The sequence below is a fragment of the Vulpes vulpes genome, chromosome 3 (assembly GCF_048418805.1).
Source record: "Vulpes vulpes isolate BD-2025 chromosome 3, VulVul3, whole genome shotgun sequence".
In the NCBI taxonomy this organism is placed as follows: domain Eukaryota; kingdom Metazoa; phylum Chordata; class Mammalia; order Carnivora; family Canidae; genus Vulpes; species Vulpes vulpes.
The window spans coordinates 101,645,823-101,666,818 of NC_132782.1; the positions used below are offsets into that span (position 1 = coordinate 101,645,823).

At 47.7% G+C, this 20,996-nt stretch overlaps 1 protein-coding gene and 1 long non-coding RNA gene across 2 annotated transcripts in view; one reads left to right on the plus strand and one right to left on the minus strand.

Annotated features, from left to right (window-relative positions):
- The window catches only part of LOC140598312 (uncharacterized), an 84,031-nt gene extending 69,812 nt beyond the window's left edge, over positions 1-14,219 (plus strand). The window contains exon 3 of the long non-coding RNA XR_012000633.1: positions 14,190-14,219. This is a non-coding gene — a long non-coding RNA (uncharacterized lncRNA). The remainder of the gene's footprint in view (positions 1-14,189) is intronic.
- Positions 14,220-14,937: 718 nt separating this feature from the next.
- Positions 14,938-20,996, minus strand: part of XYLT1 (xylosyltransferase 1) — a 303,984-nt gene continuing 297,925 nt past the window's right edge. Inside the window, exon 12 of the mRNA XM_072753776.1 lies at positions 14,938-20,421. Coding sequence (XP_072609877.1) covers positions 20,099-20,421 — 323 coding nt within the window. The 3' untranslated portion in view covers positions 14,938-20,098. The remainder of the gene's footprint in view (positions 20,422-20,996) is intronic.

A 20,996-nucleotide genomic window follows, 5' to 3' on the forward strand; every position in this document is an offset into this window, starting at 1 on the left:
AGTGAAACACCTCTTCTGGCTTTTTAGCCTGCCACGATGTAAGAGGCCCATCCAGTGGGACTTGGAAAGCAGATAGCAGTTCAAGGTCACCTTGCATGCACACTGCCGTCCTTCCATCGTCAGAGGCTTGAGAAACGGGTGCTCATGTAATACAAACAGGTCTGAGGCTTGGAGACAGCGAATCGGTCTAAGGTCAGAGAGTAATTGAATCCATAGACTGAGTAAAGCAGACTAACTTCCCTGCTGTGGGTGGGCCTCATCCAATCAGTTGAAGGTCCGAGTAGAATAGAAAGACTGACCCTCCTGCCTGCCTGTCTTGACCTAGGACATTGGTCTTTTCCTTTATTCAGATGGCAACGGAAATATCCACTCTCTTTTTGGACTGGGAGCCCACCACTGGTTCTCCTGCTTCTCAGGCCTTTGCACTTGGAGTAGAACTTACATCATCAAGCCTCCTGGGTCTCCAGTTGGCAAGACTGCAGATTTGGGGACTTAGCTCCATAATCAGGTAGGCCAGTTCCTTATTATTTTTATAAGGATTAGAATAAATCTAATCTATAATAATATAATAGTAACAAATCATATTATTTCTATTAATAAATCTTATAATGACATAATTTATGATTTTCTATATATGTCTGCTACAGTCCTCTTTTGCTGGTGAACCCTGACAATGCCCTGAGATATAACGATTAAGTTTCTGGATAGAGGTCAGACTTTAAGTTAGGGTACAGTTAGGAAGGGTTCTATGTCCTTTATGTCCCCAGATGCTCCCTCCTCTGCTATTTCCAGTCTTGAAAGCTAAGTTTGGACCAATACCCCATATCAGATGAAAAAACCTTGGGCGCTCTGATCACAGAGGCAATGTCAATGTCTGCGGATGCAGACCGTGAATAGGCCAGGTTGGGAAACAAAAGTTGGCAGGAAGGACTGTGTACTTCGTTAACCCCGACCCTGGAGTGTGAGGGTGCTTTGTTCAGAATGATTCTCAATTCTGGAGTCCATCCAAGTTTGTCTTTGGACACTTGAAACCTACCTGCCCACCATTCATCCTCAATTAAACCAGATGCGCATGACGGAGGTTGGGGATGACAGAATAATTCCTGTGGTGGTGAGGGGACAACCCCCCCCCCCCCAAGGTTTTACAACAGAGTAACAAGCATTATCTAAGGAATGAAGCCAAGGTGCTCAGCCACCGCTTGGCAGCCACGGAGCGCGTTCAGTTAGACTCATGGCGGGGGGGAGGGGGGGGAGTACTTCGTGGCTATTGCTACCACAGTGGGCTCCGGAGCGCCTCCTCATAGGAGAGGAGGTTAGGATTTTGGGGAGCACCTTCTGTTATAGCATTCATTAGGTATGGAGTATGGGGCCCCAAGGGGCAGGTCTGCAGAGGGGCAGCCGGATGGCTGTGCCTCGGGCTGGGCTAGGATGGGCAGGAGAAAGAAGACCGGGGATGGAGCAGCCTGGAACCCGGGGACTGCACGGCTGCTTCGGTGCTGGAGGAGAGGTTTCTGGGGGACCCGGGAGTATCTAATACCAAATTCCAGATGATTTGAAATGCTGTCCTGCGATCCCTTCCCTGACAACCCTGGTAGCATCTTCCGTCCATGAATCTTGGCGGTAGCATCTGGGGGAGAGGTGCATCGGGTGCTTATCGTGGGGTGGGCAGTGTGGTGTGGCATGGATTGCAGGGGGTAACCCCTGCGGGAGAGAAGGGTGATCTGTTAGAGGAGCCGGTTCAGTGGGTGTGGAGCCTGGGGTACAGCCCAACCTGAGAGTCCCCAGGAATCTCCGAAGAGATCAGGGGACAGTGCTGGGTGTCCCTTGGTTCAGGGCGTTGGAGAAAAATCTCACTTGAATGTCAGAAGTCAAGGTGATACGGAGCACCTTGTCATGGATCAAGGCTCAAGGGAGTCACCAAGTCTCCAAAAGAACAGTTGTGGAGACCAGATTCAGTGCAGTGCCCCTGGAGAAATTGTGGGGTTATGGAGCCTTCACTGAATACTGTCCCATGGCTTTCTGTGTCAAGTATTTTATTTTATTTTATTTTATTTTATTTTATTTTATTTTATTTTATTTTATTTTATTTATTTTATTTTATTTTATTTTATTTATTTTATTTTATTTTATTTATTTTATTTATTCATGAGAGAGGCAGAGACACAGGCAGAGGGAGAAGCAGGCTCCCTGCAGGGAGCCTGATGTGGGATTCATCCCAGGACCCTGGGGTCACGACCTGAGCCAGAGGCAGACACCACTGAGCCACCCAGGCGTCCCTGTGTCTGTCCTTTTGGCATGTGCTGAAAAGACACACCTGGCCCTGCATCCAGGGAGCTCTTTCCTCTGGTCTGTGGAGGGAGGGGTGCGGGTGCTCACTGAGCTCCTCCGTGTGCAGGCGGAGGGCTGTGTAGGGTGGGCGTGCGGCCCTTAGGTCCTGCCAGCAGCTCTGTAGGGAATAGCTGTCCCCGGCCACCGATGGGCAGGCTGAGGCCTTGAGAGTTTAGGGAATCTGCCCAAACCGGACTCGGCTGATCCCTAACGAAACCAGTGTTTGGACTGGATGGTCCAGCTCAGAAGTTGGCGAAGGGGCCCTTCTTGTGGTCAGAGGCACTGGCAAATTCCCAGTAAAGGGTTCAGTCTTGACTTGTGATTTGAAAAAGTGTTCCCCCCATTCCTTCTGAGTCCCACCCAATCCGCAGCGACCCCGACCAGCCTGTCCGGCACCCTCCTCCTGCCCCCCACCCTGCCCGGTGCTTTCTACCAGGGGGTTAAACCAGTGCTTTCCTATCAGCTCCCTTTTTAGAAGCAGAGGCACCAAGTTGGCAGGGCATGGCCACCACCTCCCAGGTGAGTGTGGTGTTGGGGGGAGTGCACTTTCACAGGCGGTGCACCTAGGCACCAGGAGAGGGGAGAAATCCATCGTGGGGGCCCCGCGAGCACAAATACCCCACTATTGATTAAGTGAGGCTGAAATCTTCGGCACCCATCCCTATGATCCTTATTTAAAGTGATTTGCTCAAGACAGGCTTGGACCCTTTCTCTTTAAGGAATGATCTAGGAGCTGGGTGGGGGCCCTTAGGGGAGGCCTTGAGGAGCAGAAACGAATTGGACCCAGAGGCCGAGATGCCACCTGAGCCTGAGGTGGACAAGTGGATGGACATCGGCTGTGTTTGTATGTTCAGCATACAAACATACAAGCATGCCTCCCCCAAAGGGCGGGGTGGGGGTGGGGGAGGCTCCTCTTGCACTCCGACCCTGGGATTGGGTTGGGGCTGCCAATCACAGTTTCTTAGCCAATCCCCTGGTCATGGAGGTGGGCCTATGGGCCTGAGAGCTGTGTGGTTTGGCAAGGAGGACCAAAGCCATGGATGTTTCTGTGTTCTGCAGTTTGCAGGACGAGCAGCAGGGGCTCCTGGGGGCCTCCTTTCTCTCTCAGGAGGCACCTGCTGTCTGCGGGGGAGAAGAGAATCAAACCGGGGCCAACAGAATTGGAGATAAAGGGGATCATGAGGATCGAGATTGCGGTTCCGAGCCCCCCAGAGCACTCTCATTCTTGTGCTTGTATCTTGTTTTTGTACTTTGTATCTTCTGCAGTTTCATGAAGTGACAGCTTGTCCTTTTTTTTTTTTTTTTAAGATTTTATTTATTTATTCATGATTGACACCAGAAAGAGAGGCAGAGACACAGGCAGAGGGAGAAGCAGGCTCCCTGCAGGGAGCCCCATGTGGGACTCGATCCCAGGACCCTGGGATCATGCCCTGGGCCTAAGGCGGCACTCAACCGCTGAGCTCCCCAGCCGTCCCACCAACAGCTTGTTCTTCTGAATAAATGTCCGTGAGTTGGCTTACTGTGACTTGCAAGTGACAAGTGCAGAGAGGAACGTTAAAAATCTATTTTGAGACTAGCTGCTTGGAAGCAGCTGGCACCTTACACGTTCTGTGCTGGGTGCTGAGTGGTAGCTTTCGACTCTCCACCTGCATGTCCGAACCTAAGGGACCTCCGTGGTCAGTGAGGTCCTTTTCCTCTGGGGCAGGTGCGGGGACGGAGTCCCCATGTGGGCCAAGAGCCCCTGCAATCATACGGCAAATTGGTAGCAGATCCAGGGCTAGAGGGCTGGCTTGGTTCTCAGGCTAGCACTTGCCATCAGAGGCCAGGCAGCTTGGTGGGGTGCACCAGCCACGCAGGAACACGCAGGGGCAGGAGGCTCCAACCACCCTATGGTCTTGGTGGAGATTTTCAGGAGCCCGCCTGGAACTCAGCTTTGGGCGCTCTGGCGCAAGGCCTCAACCCAGCCAGTCAGAAGGCCTAGCTGGTTCCACCAGAGGCATGCCTTTCAAAGGGACCCATCCCCTGCAGTCACCCCAGAATGCGGCTGGGGGCTCGGGGTAGGGCCAGGGGCACTGCTAAAACCAAACTTCATTCCCATTTCAGCTACAGCAGCCTTCCCAACCCCCGTCCCCCAGTTTTAAATTCTCTTTTATATATTGGGGTTTAATGTGCCCTTTTTGTTTTTGTGTTTTTGCTTTGGAAAATGGGTTCTCTTTAAGAGAAATGGAAAAAAAAATCCTGAAAACCATTAATCCGGTGCACTTGAGCCAACCACTGCTATTCTCTGAACAAAAGGTGACATGTGACAAGACAAATCAGCAAGAAAAAAATTCCAACCAACCTTTAATAAAAAAGGCCCAGAAATGTCATCATTGAAGGGGGGGAAATCACTGTTGACTTTACAATAACCCGTGTTTTGCAAGTTTTTATTATCTGTCAGATGTAAAGACAGCATCTTGGATGGATAACCTCGTCATGCCCATATGTTAATTAGGAAATATGGCCTCATTCTCTTGTTCAGTCACTAGACACTGAGGTACCTGTGCCCGGGCTACTGTGTTAGGTGCTCAGAACACCGCAGCGGACGGGACATGTATGAGCCTTCCTCCTTTGGAGAGTTGAGAAGTCTACCCTTCCCCTGCAATCAAACCTTCTTTTTCGAGAACTTCTCTTTGGACAAACTCAGATGGAAAAAGGGTTTTAGCAAATGAATCTGGAATCCATCCATCTTTCCAAAATCACTTGCCTCCTCTGGCTGATTTCTGTTTTTATTTATTTTCGTTTCAGTATAGTTAACATACCCTGGGACATTATTTTCAGGTGTGCAATCTAGTGATTCAACAATTCTACATATGACTCAGTGCTCATCAAGATAAGTGTACTCTTTATCCTCTTCAGCTATTTCATCCTCCCCCTCCCCTCTGGTAACCATCAGTGCGTTCTCTATAGTTGAGAATCTGCTTTTTTCGTTTGTCCCTTTTTCCCTTTGTTTCTGAAATTCCACAAATGAATGTAATCGTGTGGTGTTTGTCTTCCTCTGACTTCACTTAGCATTATACTCTCTAGATCCATCCACGTTGTAAATGGCAAGATTTCATTGTTTCTTGTGACTTAATATTTCCATTGTGTTTATATACCACATCATCTTTATCTTTGCACCTGTTGATGGACACATGGGATCTTTCCAGATCTTGGCTATTGTCAGGAAAGCTATAATAGACATAGGGTGGCATATATCCTTTCAAATTAGTGTTTTTTGTATTCTTTGGGTAAATACCCAGCAGTGTGATTACTGGATCATAGGATTGTTCTATTTTTAATTTTTTGGGGAACCTCCATACTATTTTCCAAAGAGGCTGCTCCAGTTTGCATTCCCACTCAGAGGGAACCAGGATTCTTTTTTTCTCCACATTCTCGGCCAACATCTGTTGTTCCTTGTGTTTTTGAGTTTAGCCATTCTGACAGGTGTAAGGTGACATCTCATTGTGGTTTTGATTTGCATTTCCCTGATGATGAGTGATGTTGAGCAACTTTTTATGCGTTTGCTGGCCATCCACACAGCGTCTTTGGAGAAATGTCTGTTCATGTCTTCTGCCATTTTTAATTGGATTGTTTGTGGGTTTTTTTGGTATTGAGTTTTAGACGTTCTTCATATATATTGGATCCTAACCCTTTATTGGATATGGCATTTGCAAATATGTTCTCCCATAGGCTGTCTCTTAGTTTTGTTGATTGCTTTCTTTGCTATGCAGAAGCTTTTAATTTTGATGTAGTCCAGTAGTTTATTTTTGTTGGCCTTGCCTCAGGAGACATCTAGAAAAATGTTGTTACAGCCCTTGTTTCTCTTCTAGGATTTTCATGGTTTCAGGTCTCATGTTTAGGGTTTTTTGTTTTTGTTTTTGTTTAGGTTCTTAATCCATTTTGAGTTTGCTTCTGGCATAAGAAAGGGGTCCAGTTTCATTCTTTTGCATGTAGCTGTCCACCTTTCCTAATGCCATTTTTTTTTGAAGAGACTGTCTTTTTCCCATTGCATATTCTTGCCTCTGTTGTCAAAGACTAATTGACCATAACATCGTGAGTTTATTTCTGAGCTTTCTACTCTATTCTGCTGACCTATGTGTCTATTTTTGTGCCAGCACCATACCTTTTTGATTATTACAACTTTGTAATATTTCTTGAAATGGGAGATTGTGATGATTCCAGTTTTGCTCTTCATCTTTGAGATTGCCTTGGCTATTTGGGGTCTTTTGTGGTTCCATGCAGACTTTAGGATTGTTTGCACTAGATCTGTAAAAAAATTATGATGATATTTCTGTAAAGATTGAATTTTTATTTTTTATTTTTATTTTTTAAAGATTTTATTTATTTATTCATGAGAGAGAATAAATAAAAATAAAAACAGAGAAAGAGAGACAGAGACACAGGCAGAGGGAGAAGCAGGCTCCATGTAGGAAGCCTGACGCGGGACTCAATCCTGGTTCTCCAGGATCACACCCCGGGCTGAAGGTGGCGCAAAACCGCTGAGCCACCCAGGCTGCCCAAAATTGAATTTTTAAATGAGTCGATTGCTTTGGGTAGTGTAGACATTTTAACAATATTTTTCTTCCAACCCACAGTTATGGAATATCTTTCCATGTCTTTATGTCATCTTCAATTTCTTTCATTGGTGTTTTATGGTTTTCAGAATACAGGTCTTTCACCTCTTTGGTTAGGCTTATTCCTATGTATTTTACTATTTTTGTGCAATTGTAGATGAGATTGTTTTCTTAATTTCTCCTGCTGCTTCAGTATTAGTGTATAGAAATGCAGTGGATTTCTGCACATTGATTTTGTATCCCGTGACCTTCCCAGATCCATCTGTCAGCTGTAGTAGTTTTTTGGTGGTCTTCAGTATCTACAGATAGTATCATGTCCACTGCATTTAGTATATGTATGGTATCTATATATAGTATCATGTCATCTGCATTTAGTGGAAATTTTACTTCTTCCTTTCCAATTCAGGTGCCTTTTATTTCTTTTTTGTTGTCTGATTGCTGTGGCTAAGACTTTCAGTACTATGTTGAATAAAAGTGGCAAGAGTGGACATCCTTGTCTTGTTCCTGACTTTAGCAGGTGAAACTCTCAGTTTTTTTCTATTAAGGATGATATTAGCTGCTGGTTTTTCATATGTGGCCCAAACCTACTTTGTTGAGGGTTTTTTTAAAAAAATATTTTATTTACTTATTCATGAAAGACACAGAAAGGCAGAGACACAGGCAGAGGGATAAGCAGGCTCCCTGCAGGGAGCCCGATGAGGGACTCAATCAGGAAACTCTGGGATCACTCCCTGAGCCGAAGACGGGTGCTCAACTGCTGAGCCACACAGGCGTCCCTATTGAGGGTTTTTATTATGAATGGACATTGTACTTTTTCTGCATCTATTGAGATGATCATATGGTTCTTCTCCTTTCTCTCATGGATGGAATGTATCACTTTGATTGATTTGTGAATACAGAACCACGCTTGCAGCCCAGGAATAAATCCCATTTGATTGTGGTCAATGATTTTTTAAAAAACATGTATTGTTGGATTCAGTTTGCTAGTATTTTCACTGAGGATTTTTGCATCTCTGTTAATCAGAGAAATTACCTGTAGTTCTCATTTTTAGTGCTGACTTTATCTGCTTTTGATATCAAATTAATGCTGCTCTCATAGAATGAATTTGGGTTCATTTTCCTTTGTGTTCTAGTTTTTGGAATAGTTTGAGAAGAATAGGTATTAATTCTTCAAATGTTTGGTAGAATTCACCTGTGAAAGCCATCTGGTCCTGGACTTTTTGCTTGTTGGGAGTTTTTTGATTACTGCTTCAGTCTCCTTGCTGGTAATTGGTCTGTGGGACTTGATCCCAGGTCTCCAGGGTCACACCCTGGGCCGAAGGTGGCGCTAAACTGCTGAGCCACTGGGGCTGTCCTTATTTTCTCCTTTCATTTGTGATTTTGAGTCCTTTCTCTCTGTTTTGTTTTTGTTTTTGATGAGTCTAGTTAGAGCTTTATCAATTACATTGATCTTTTCAAAGAAGCAGCTCCTGGTTTCATTGGCCTGTTCTATTGTTTTTATTAAATTTCTGTATTTCTGCTCTCATCTTTATTATTTCCTTTCTTCTGCTGGTTTAGGGTTTTCTTTGTTGTTCTCTTTCCAGCTCCTTTAGGTGTAAGGTAAGGTTGTTTATTTGAGATTTTCTTCTTGGGAGCAGCTTGGATTGCTCTAAACTTCCCTCTTAGGACTGCTTTTGCTATACGCCAAACGTTTTGCACCATTGTGTGTTCATTTTCATTTGTCTCCATGTACTTTTGGATCTCTTCTTTTATTTTTACCCATTCATTGTTTAGTAGCATGTTATTGAACCTCCACATATTTGTGGTCTTTCCAGATTCTTTCTCTCTCTCTCTCTCTTTTTTGTGGTTGATTTCTAGTTTCATAGCATTGTGGTCTGAAAATAGGTATGGTGTGACTTTGACTCTTTGAATTTGGTAAGCTTTGTTTTGAGGCCTAATTTGTAATCTATTCTGGAGAATGTTCTGTGTCCACTTGAAAAGAATTTGTATTCTGATGTTTCAGAATGGAGTGTTCTGAATATATCTGTTAAATCCATCTGGTCTAATTTGTCATTCAAAAGCACTGTTTCCTTGTTGATTTTGTTTATTTGCTTGGATGATCTGTCCATCAATATAAGTGGGCTGTTAAAGTCCCCTACTATTATTATATTATTATCAATTAGTTCTTTTATGTTTGTTATTAACTGTTTTATTTATTTGGGTGCTCCTATGCTGTGGGCATAAATATTTACAATTTTTATATCTTTTTGTTGGATTGTCCTCTTCAGAATTATATAGTTTCCTTTGTCTCTTCTTACTGTCTTTGCTTTAATGATTTATTATTATTATTATTATTATTATTATTAATGACAGGCACAAAGAGAGAGGCAGAGACACAGGCAGAAGGAGAAGCAGGCTCCATGCAGGGAGCCTGATGTGAGACTCGATCCTGGGTCTCCAGGATCACACCCCTGGCCGAAGGCGGCGCTAAACCGCTAGGCCACCAGGGCTGCTCCTGTCTTTGTTTTAAAGTCTGTTTTGTCCCATATAAATATCGCTACTCTAGCTTTCTTTTGACCTCCATTTGCATGATAAGTGTTTCTATATTCCCTCCCCATCAATCTGCAGGTGTCTATGGTCTGAAAGGAATCTCTTGTGGGCAGCATACAGATGGGTCTTGTTTTTTTAATCTACTGTGTCACTCTAGATCTTTTGATTGGAGTGTTCAGTCTATTTACATTCAAAGCAATTATCAAGGCAATATGTATTTATTGCCATTTTGTTACTTGTTTTAGGGTTGTTGTAGTTTTTCTCTGATCTTCTCTTCTTGTACATTCTCTCATGGTTTGCTGGTTTTCTTTAGTGATATACTTGGATCCCTTTGTCTTTATTATTTGTATCTATATTAATGGTTTTTGATTTGTGGTTACCATTAGGTTTCTATATACCACCTTCTGCATTTAGCAGTCTATGTTAAGTTGATGGTCACTTAAGTTTGAACCAGTTCTTTACTCCTCTTCTCCACCATGTTTAAAGTAAATGGTGTCATATTTTACATCCTTTTATTTTGTGAATTCCTGGACTGATTTTTTAGAGACAAACTTGTTCTTACTGCTTTTGTGTGTTCTACTTTTCATACTTTGACTTATAGCCTTTTCTTTCCATTCAAAGCATCTCTTTTAATACTTCTTGCAGGGCTGGGGTCACTGCATGGCTCAGGGGTTAAGTGTCTGACTCTTGATTTCAGCTCAGGTCATGATCTCAGGGTCATAAGATTGAGCCCCATGTCAGGCTCTGTGTTCAGTGGGGAGTCTGCTTGAGGTTCTCTCTCTCCCTGTCCCTCTCAAATAAATAATTAAATCTTAAAAAAAAAAACACACCCCACATTACTTCCAGGGCTGGTTTAGTGATCATGAACTCCTTCAAGTTTTGTTTGTCTGAGAAACTTTCTCTCTCTCCTTTGATTCTGAATGATAGTCTTGCTGGATAGAGTATTCTTGGCTGTAGATTTTTCCCTTTTAGCACTTTTATAGATCATGTCACTGTTTTCTGGCCTGCAAAGTTTATGCTGAAAAATCCACTGATAGCCTTATGGAATTTCCTTTGTATGTAACTTTTCTCTTGCTCCTTTTAAAATGTTTATCAGTATTTTTTCCCCCATTTTAATAAGTATGTTTCTTGTGTGGACTTCCTTTGGTTGATTTGGTGGAGCAGAGAGTGCTTTTCTGTGTCTCCTAGACCTGAATCTATTTCTTGCCTCAGATTCAGGAAGTTTTCAGCTATTATTTCTTCAAATAAATGCTCTACCCCTTTCCTCTCTGTGATCCCTATAGTGTGAATGTTGTTATGCTTGAGGGAGTCACTTAATTTCCTAAGTCTATCCTTACTTTGTATAATTCTTTTTTCCTCTCATTTGTTCAGCTTAACTCTTCTAGTTCATTAATTCATTCCTTTGTTTCTCCTAGCATGCTATTATCCATCTAGTGTATTTTAAATTTCATTTATTGAGTTCTTCATCTCTGATTGATTCCTTTTTATGTTTTCTGTCTCTTTGTTAAGGCCACTGATGTCCTCCACTCTTTTCTCAAGTCCAGTGAGTATCTTTCTGATCATTACTTTAAACTCCCTATCAGGCATGTTACTTAGATCCATTTTACTTAGGTCTCCTGCTGTGGTTTTGTCCTGTTCTTTCATTTGTGACATAGTCCTCTTTCTCCTCATTTTGTCTAACTCTCTGTGTTGGTTGCTGTATGTCAGCAGTGTCAGTTTTGTCTCTTCCTCTTGAAACTAGTGAGTAGGCAGAAGTGCAGTTTTAGCTAGGCAGTGCTTGTCTTCTCTGCAGGCGAAGTGCAGCCACCTTGGAGGCTGATGTCATGTTGGTTTCCAAAGGTGGCTGTGTGTCTATGATGGGGAGCTGGGGGAAGGAAATGTCACCTGCCAGCCCCTTCGTTCATGGAGAGGTCCCTCAGGGAACTCTGAGATTATTAACCAATTTTCCCTCACATGAGCCTTTGGTGCCTTTCAAACTGCTGCTTCTATGCAGAGATGCAGGTTGTTTGTTGTGCTGTCTCCTTATGGGTGGGGACTCAGCTGCTTGTTGCCCTCTGGGCTCTCTCAGAGCAGAGCCCACTAATTCATAAGGTTCAGTGGCTTTATGGCCCACTGGTTGTAAGCACTTACAAAATTTGGCTCCTCTGGTTTTCAAAGTCAAATGCTATGGGGATATCTCTTCCCCTTGCAGGCTCCCTGGTATGATAGACTATTTCTTGCCTCTCTCTGCACCCATGGCTCTCCCCTCTGGCGGTCAGACCCACAGGGCTTAGGTTCCCTCTGCGCTCTCACCCTTCCTACCCTCTTCGATGTGACCTCTTCTCTGCATTTAGTGGTGGAGTTTGTTGGGCAAGTCTTTGGGGTCCTTTTGTGGGTGTTTGCTCTGATGTGTTACCTAGTATCCACGGGACAAGGTGAGTTTAGAGTCCTCTTTCTCTGGCATCTTCCCAGAAAGTCTCTCATTAAGTGCATTTTTAGTTTCACTTACTGTGTTTTATCTTTTTTTTTTTTTTTTTTTTTTGTGTGTGTGTTTTATCTTTGATTGGTTCTTTTTTTTTTTTTTATCTCTTGGTGAAGGGTCTCACTGAAGTCCTCCACTTTTTCCCCCAGTCCAGTGAGTGTCTTTATTATCATTAAATTTCTTATCAGACACATCACTTATCTCCATTTTGTTTAGCTCTCTTGATGTGATTTTGCCCTGTTCTTTCTTGTGGAACATACTCCTCTTTCTCCTCATTTTGCCTAATGTTCTGTGTCTTGTTTTCTATTAGCAAAGTGAGCTATGTTTCTTGCTGTTGAAAGTAGTGGCCTTGGGGTGCCTGGGTGCCTCAGTTGGCTAAGTATCTGTCTTTGGCTTAGGTCATGATCCTGGGGTCCTGGGATTGAGCCCTGTGTTGAGATCCATGCTCAGAGGGAAATCTGCTTCTCCCTTTCCCCTCCCCTCCTGATTTGTGTTCTTTCTCAAAAAAAATAAAAATAAAAATAAAACCTTAAAAAAAGTAAGTAATGGCCTGCATAACTGTGTCCCCTATTGACCAGAACCTGGTGCTTCAGGGGTGTCTCCTCGGTGTGATGCAAGTGCCCTATTGTGGCTGAGCCACATCTGCCTTCAGTTCAGTCGTCTGCAGTGGCTGTTTGCTGTGGGCAGGGTTTGGTCCCTGTGTTAGCGGGCCAGTCTGGGGCCACCTTGGGCTTTAGGTGAGTCAGACTATGCATTTGCTAGAGATGTAGCAGCACTCAACTGTAGACCACTTTCCTTGTGCTGTCTCCTGAGTAGCCTTCATTGGTAGGTGGACTGTTCTGCAATCAGACAAGATTTCTTCCCAGCCCCCACCAACTGCTCTGGTCAGTTGGACTGGTTTGCATGGTCAGCTGTCTCTTGCCCTGAGCAAGGAGTCATTTGGAGTGGTCCTGGCCCCTGGCAGGCAGTTAGTGTGGATGGGCTCTGGCCAAGAGGGTGTCAGGGGTGAGGGGTAGATCTGCAATGCACTGGGGCTAGGGGCAGCTGGGTGGTGGTGTTAGCGAGGTCTGTGAGCAGCTAGCTGGTCCTCAGCAGGAGGGTCCTCGGCCTGTGTGTGATGAGGTGGGGGTGCAGATGTGCTGAAGTGCAGTGCGGGATGGTGAGGCAGGATGTGTGTGAGTTGGGTAGTGAATGTCAGCCCTGTGCTGGTTCCCACAGGTGGCGTGTTTATGCTGGGGAAGGGGGGTGGGTGGGTGGGAGAGAAATAGTGCCTTTGTTCCTGGAGGAGTTTCCCAGTGATCTCTGTCCCTCTGGGACATGCTCTGAGATCAGTAAATCGCTCTCCCTTTCGTATACCCCAGGCCTTTTTCAGACTGCTGCTTCTATGCTCTTATCTCCATGGGCTGGTTGTTGAGCTGCCTCTTTATTTAAGGGCAGCAACACTGTTTACCGCTGCTCTCTCGGCTCTCCCAGAGTCGAACCTGCTGATTCTGAAAGTTGCAGATATTAAGCCCCCCTGATCATAATAACTTGAAGTTAGGCCTCTCTGGTTTTCAAAGGCACACATTTGGGGAACTCAACTTCCCAGTGCAGGTCTCCTATGTCTCGGGTGCCTGGTGTGGGGTCTGCTCCCCTCTCTCTGCCTGTGCCATCCCTCTGGCTTGCAGACAGTCCCACGGTCTGGCTCCTGCCCATGTCTCTGGCCCTCCCACCCCCTTTGATGTGGCCTCTTCTCTACATTTAGCCCCGGAGAGCCTGTTCTGTCAGTGTTCCGGTTGTGTTCTGGGTTTTTTACACTGACCTGGTGTTCCCTGTAGGTCTGTCCTTGGGACCAGGTGAGCCTATAGCCCTCCTGCTCTGCCATCTTCCCTGGAAGTCCTGAATGGGGCATGATTCAATGTGGAATTCAGGGCAAGCCGCCACGACAACCTGCAGCCCCCACCTCTAACCTAAAGTCACCGTCTCTAGCCTGTTGTGTTCTGGTTGTGCAGTCCCATTTGGGTCTCATTGCACTCTCTGCCTTTAAGGATGTTGAAGGGTGAGTTAGCAGTTATCTCTGCCATCCTGCCACCTGGGCACTCCGTCCCCATCCATGGCCTTGAGGGAGCCAAATATAAACATAGCAGTGAGGCCAACCCAAGGATAGAGAACCAGTCCTCCTAAAGACCCAAGAAGGGTTCTGGTGCAGGTTCTGACCACAATGCTAGTAGCTTGTATCTTCATAACTTCAAGCCAATCACTTTACCCATTGGAGTCTCTATATCTTTTCCTTGCAGAATGAAGGGGCCGAGATTCAGATTTTGCAGAGGAACCTCTGAGTTGCCATTTCTGGATGAGCAAGGATTTAAGGTACGGCTGTTTGCTATAACACAGATTCTCAAATGGGTCTACAACACATGGTTCGTGTCCTGGTCACCAGTTAGGAGGGGCTGGTCAGGTGGCCTTCCATGTGTCTATCCAGGGATCTGGCTCCTTACCTCCTTTAGATGGGGTGCTTTGTGAGGTTTCTAGGAAGAGTAGTGCAGAGTGACTCATGAATGCTCCAAACCAAGATGATTCAAGACAAATTTGAGCTGGACGTTTTTTTGGGTTGGGTCTGCAGTTGCCCTGCACCCCTTCCACCCACATTTCATGAGTCAGAAGGTGGCCACAAGGCCACCCCTATGCATGAGGAAGTATGGGAAACATGGTCTAGCCTTGTGGTGAGGAGGAAAGGGAAATGTGTTTGCTACACAGCCAGCCAGCTGTTACTTTTAAAGGCAGCCCTTCCTGGCTGGCCTCTACTTACCAAAGGATCTAAAACCACCCACTTCTACATCAACCAGGGAATTGTGTGCAGGATGGTGTTGCAATAATGTCATTGAGAGAGGACAGCAGGCCAGATTAGGCAGTATTTCCAGGTTTTCCGAGGGGAGGCCCAGCTCATGCCATCCCCAAGTTGGACGACAGATTTTGTAATCACCTAACAGAGGAGGATTTGGTAAAGATGCAGGACATTGCTGAAGAGAAGCCATACAGCCACTGTTCCATAAAGACAGTATTTTTTTTTTTTAATTTTAAAATTCTGCATCTGAAAACACAGAATGACAGAAGCATCTATATACACCTGCAGTGTTTTTGGTATGATACAGTATTTAATACATCCACTGTTTTCTGCAAAAAGTTTTGCTTTGTCAGACAGAAACAAACTCCCCTAGACAAAAAAATACAGCTAAGGCACAATTTCGTTGTTGTTTTTCTGCTAAATGAAGATACAGAAAAAGGTGCAAAAATGGGCGGGTAGTGCAATCGCTTCTGAGAATCACGGTCTACACCTCAAGGAAAAGCGTTCGTATGATCGGAATTTTGATTACTGGTCAATTTCAGATAGTTCAACCTCTCTTAAAATAGTCCTTTAAATAAATAGCAAAATATCTACATCCTTCCATGTGTGCCATTGGAATTCTTTTTTTTTAAACTTTATTTACAGATTTTTTTAAATCAATACATTACAAAATAGTTCTGTACAGTTTTATGCATCTCATGATCTATAACAAAATAGTTATTTTTAAAAACTATATCACCACATGTTTTTGAAAAAAAAATGAGAGGGACAGTAATAACTTATTGTGAGGCCTCTAAAAAAAATACCCCAAAACAAACGCTACTGACAACATATTAAAAACAAAACAGACGGAGAGAGGACTCTCAGGACGGTTGCGCTCAATTCCAGTGAATTTCCTAGGAGAACCCTGGGTGGGAGGGGGGGTTGTCTTTGGCCTCCAACAGAACTTGGAGCGAAGGAAGTTGGGAGTGTGATCCCTTTGAGAACACGACCCATCCGCTGGGAATATGGAAAGTTCTCTCCCTTTCCAGGCAGGAAAGATGGAGAGAGAGCTCGAGACTCTCCTGAACGAAGCGCATCAAGTAACCCAGCCTGGGTGGGGAGAGGGCGGGCGGGAGAGTGGGTGCTGACGCCCCCCAGGGACCCGAGCCTCGGCAGTGTGCGCTGACAGCGTGCTGCCCGAGCTGGCTGATGGGAGCACCCAAGCCTTTGTTGCACCCAGAGGAACAACAGGAGAGTATCCTTCTCTTTCTGTCGTGGCTCCAAGCTACAGATTGGCAGCCCCTGGCTGAGGAGGTGGCCATGAGAGCTGCAGGATGCTCTTTCTTCTCGGATGTTGGTGGAAGTCGGAGGGAGAGGGCAGTCAGCTTTCCAGAAAGAATTGTAAGGCCACATTTCAAAAAGGAGAAACCTAAGGCTTTTGGGGGGTAAGGGTGGGGAGCAGGGGAGGAGAAGCAAGTGGGATGGAGGAGAGATGGTGTGCGGGATGGGGGTGCCAGCGGGCAGGACCTGCTTTCCTGGGGAGCTCCGGGGGGGGGGGGGCAGAGGCAGTTGGAGGGTTCCCAGCCAGATGGAGGGGAAAGGGAGGGAGGGCCGCGGTGAGGACAGAACCAAAGACAACGTGAGGGGTAGACACACGTGGTGCATAAAAGCCCTCCTCGGTCTTAAGAGGGGTCTATACAGTATCTTGTTTGCAAACAAAACCAAACCCAAATAAACTTGAGAGAGAGAGAGACTCAGACACAGAGAGGGGGAGAGAAATTTGCATAGATTGTACATTCAGCTCGAGCACATTTGGGACACCTAATGATTTCCCCCTCCCCCAGGTAAACTTCTTAGCAGACACAATGAGGTAGCGCCTGTGGTAGACCCAAGGGCCAAGTAAGGTTACTGAGTCCGAGAGGGCATCTCGGGAGCAAGCTCAGCTCCAGCATGGCTTCCAAAACGTGTGCCAAGACGGCTGCTCAACAGTGGGACTTATTGAGAGTGGGGGCGGGCTGACAGGTCCCTCCTCCCGGGACCCTGTCCTCGTCACCTCCACCTGGGTGGGCTCAAATTCTGGAAGCTGCGGGCCTCCTTAGGTCAGGTCTCTAAATTTTTATTTTTTTTTTAAGCACCGTCTTGGGACCAGGACAGCCTGACAATCCAGTTCTTCTGGGATCCATCTCTCCGGGGTGGAATGACCCGACCGGTAAGAGGTTCATGTTCCCTTCAGAGCCATCAGTGAAATGAGCTCTAATTTCTGCCCCTTCCTACTGGGGGCTCTTTGCCTCCTTCACCAGGACCCTGCCTAACCTCATCAATAAACCATCGCTCTAGACTGCGGAGGTAGCTGGCAGTGCACGGGATCAACTGTGGAATTTCTCTTGGCCCACACTCAAAACCAAAAAATCCAACAGAGCAGAACAAAACCTTGCCGACACTTGAACATCAAATTTCCTATGAAAATCTGGAAGAGTCTGCATGCACAATGTGCAAAGATGGGCTGCAGCCAACCGTGTGCACGCCAGCAGACCACAGTCCCCACCACGCCCTACTGGCTTATGCAGTAACATTGGTGTTTATGGCCCCTCCTGCGGAGTGGTTCTGACTGGCAGGGCTTGGCCCACAGATGTTCCTAGTGCTCTCCCCCTCGGGTGCTGGTGGGGAGCTTGTGTCCTGAGTCCCTGGTGGACTCAGCTGTGTAAGGGGCCTTGGCTAAAGCCCCACATTCCACAGCCGCTTCACTCTACTCTGCACCCTCCCGCCCAAGAGATCGAGGTTCCAGCCACTGTCCTCCTTGTACCCGTAAACCAGAGCTCCAGACGCCCCTTTTGGGGGCCCATGTGGTCTGGCTCGTCCTCTGAGTGCACTGGCATTTTAAAACTTTAGCAAAGGGGGAAATGAAGCCCAAAGGGCTCTTGACCTGACCGGCAAGGTCTTTTTCCAAAGGGAGGAAACGGTCTCCTTGTTAAACACAGGGTCGTGGGAGACCGTTTTGTGTGTGCCCTGGGCGGGGGGACTCCAGAAGACTGGCTGCCATCTAAGCGTCACTGGTTGGGCTGGCTGGGAAATCACACAGGGTGCCACAGCCTCTTGAAGGCTTCCTTCTCCCCTGGCACCACCTCCTCACGTTGTTGGGTCCCAGCAGCTCTATCCCTGGGCCCTTCACCACTCACTCTTAGGCAGATAAAAAAGTTCACCTGTTACTGTGACCCCTGGGAAAACATCACCTTTTGTTTAGATTTTTTTCTAATCTTCCAAGTTTTTCCTTGGTCCAAAAACAAAGGTCCTTAGAGAAACACTGGGTGTGACTGCCTGGCTTCCAGAATTCCTCGGGGTGAGCAGGGAGGGGGTAGGGATCGTATCCACAGTCCACTGGCTCAGCCTTATCTCCGCTTGTTCTGGGGGTCGGGGGAGTGGGGTTCGGCAGCCCCACGCTGGACGCGGGGCCGAGCTCCGCACAGGACACTGGAAAACACGGGAGTCCTAGCGGCCTGGAGAGGAGGGTGAATAGAGTAGGGAGGTGGGGGCAAGGAGGTTGTGGCCCGGCCCTCGGGGCTCCTAGATGCTGCAGGCTCATTGAGAGATGATCTGGGCTTTCTCGGCAAGACCCCCCGCCGAGGTCCCTGGAGCCCCTGTTGACAGTGGCCGGCTCTCAGTCTGATCACTCACCCTCTCCCCAAACTGGATCTCTCTCCCTCCTAGGCTTGGAAGGAGCCTCGTTCTGTCATTTTGTCACATCCTAGGCTCTGCATGACCGGCCGAGGCTGCCACCCTGCTGGAGGAAGAGTAAGCCTCCAGTGTCCCCAGGGCACCCTGCTTTCAGCCAGCGGATGATGCTGGTGTAAGTGTTCTCTTCGTGGTGGCCAACACCCCTGCCTTCCTGTGAGGACATGGAGCACGCAGAGCAGACAGGAGAGAGACAGACACGGGGAGGCAGGGGGGGCCTTTTGTGAATAAAGGCAGCTTCAGTTAGTAAGAGACAACTGACAAGCTGCAGAAGCAGCACCTACTCATTAGTCATCGACTAAAACGTAACTAATAAATACTGAAACTGTCCCTCTCCAGCCTGGCAGGGGAGAGAGGTCAGGAGGACAGGGCTGTAGTACCTTCACACTCACGCCCACAAGGACGGGCTCTCGGGGCAGGACAGCTTGCACCCGGGTGGGGGTGGAATTGGTGGAGGAATGGGCTGCAGGGTGGGCTCTCCAGGGGAGCAGGGCCAGCCCTGTCAGGCACACAGCAGGGGCACAGTTCAGGTTTCTGGCAACTCAAGCACTTGGAATAACATTATGGTTTAACCGATCAGATACTCAAGCTTCCGGCGCTCTTGCTGCACATCACAGGGGCCTGCTTGCACCTCGGAGAAGGAAGGGCAGGACTTTCAAAACCAAATCTGAAATGCTTTATCCTGGATGTGAAAAGTCTGGTCCCTTCCCTACAGCACTGGGGACGGGGGAGTGATTCACAAAGGTCTGAGTGCCCAACCTCCGCGCCCAAGGGCTCAGGCAGGTGGCGGGTATTGCTGTGCTGTCCAGCTCAGGAGTCTGCTCCCAACCATCTCTGAGTTGTCTGGGAGACTTGATGCTTACACTGCTGAGCCTCATCCCATTTGTGCCGCCTCATGGGGCAGTCTGGAGGAAGGGAGGCCGGCCTGGAACCCAGGATGCTTGGCAGTCACACTTTGGGGAGCCTTGGCCATGTCACATCAAAAGGCTCTCCTGCTCGTCTAGTTACTAAGGATGAGTCAACCCGACAAGGGCTGGTGAAAGGCTCAGCCAGTCCCCCTCCCCTCCCCTGGGGAGAAGGAGGGGAGCCCAAGGGTGGGGCTGGAGGTCAAGCCCACTGTCTGGGCAGTGCTTTTCAAATGGGGTTTTGCAGAGCCCTTGGGTTCTGGAAAGGTCCCTCAGGGGGTGCCATCGGGCAAAGGGACCGCCCTGTGGGCTGAGCTCCGAGAAAGAAGCTCACATGCGTGCCCTGGCGTCAACCAGAGCAGCCACACCTTGAACGTCTACCTCCAACTGCGCTTAGTAAACAAAACTCTGCTCAAAATAAAAGTCTGAGAATCACTTGACTGGGAGATTGGGTCACGGAGGGGGGGAACGAGGAACCTGGAGCTCTGAGGATCAACCAGAAGAGGTAAGACCAGTATGGCACGGGGACTGAGCAGTCCTCACTCCCAGGAGCCAGTGTGCCACACGCCGGTTGTTGGCAGGAACTGCCTTGACCTCCAAACCTTCCTTCTCCCTCAATCTGTAGCCAGGAGAGCCCCTCTCACAAAAGGCACCCCTGGGGGCTGCGGGGGGGTGCCAGGGTCCAGGCACCACCAGCCCTCTGGCTGCTTTCCCTTTATCTGCCATGGCCCACGCGTGCCCGCTGCTACCTGAGACGGCCATCAGGTTTGACGGCCCCCAGCTCTGACTTGGGGTCAGGGCTGAAGGAGCTCCAGGCCGTGTGGGTGCAGGTCTGCATGACCGGGCAGGCGGTGGGGCCTGTGGCGCAGATGTCCATGGCGGTCCATGTCCCGCCTACCAGGGAGTCCAGCCAGTGCTCCAGCGTGGCGCCCGTAGAGCCTGCGTTCCTCCGAGCCTGCTCCACCTGGGCCGGGCTGATGGGCAGGCTGAGGACGGGGTTCAGGCTCTGGAAGCTCTGCTCCATGTAGGCGCTGCGCAGGGGCCCGTTGTGCAGCTTCAGCGCCTCCTCTGAAAACCAAAGGGAAACCATGAGATGGTCGCAAGTCACGAAGTGGGTGCCTACCATGTGCGTCGCGCTGGGCACTGTACGCCACCACGTCCTTCACGGGACCATCTCCTGTGGTGTCGGCAGCCCTGTTGCAGACGACGAGGCAGCCTGTGGGGACAGGCCTTCCATAGCATGAGCCCACTTTGTGGGCTCGTCTGTCCACTGAGTACAGGCTTACAGAGCAGCTCAACAGTCTAGACCGACTGACCATCCATCCATCCCCAGCACCTACTTGTGCAAGTCATTCATTCAACACATGCTTGCTAACCCTCTATCTGCAAGCCATTCATTCACTTATTTGGTAAAGATTAATTAAGTGCCAGGCTCCACTCCATGCCCTGAAATGAACCAGATAAGATTACAGCCCTGTGGAGGGAGGCTGAGGACAAGAAGTAGGAAAGATCGGTTTAATCGGAGATCAGTAACACGAACAGACTACACTGGGTGCAGAGTCAGGGCGGGGGGTTGGCACGCCGAGGCCCTTGGGCCAAATCTGACCTGCCCAGGTATCGGGAATAAAGTTTCGTTAGAACAC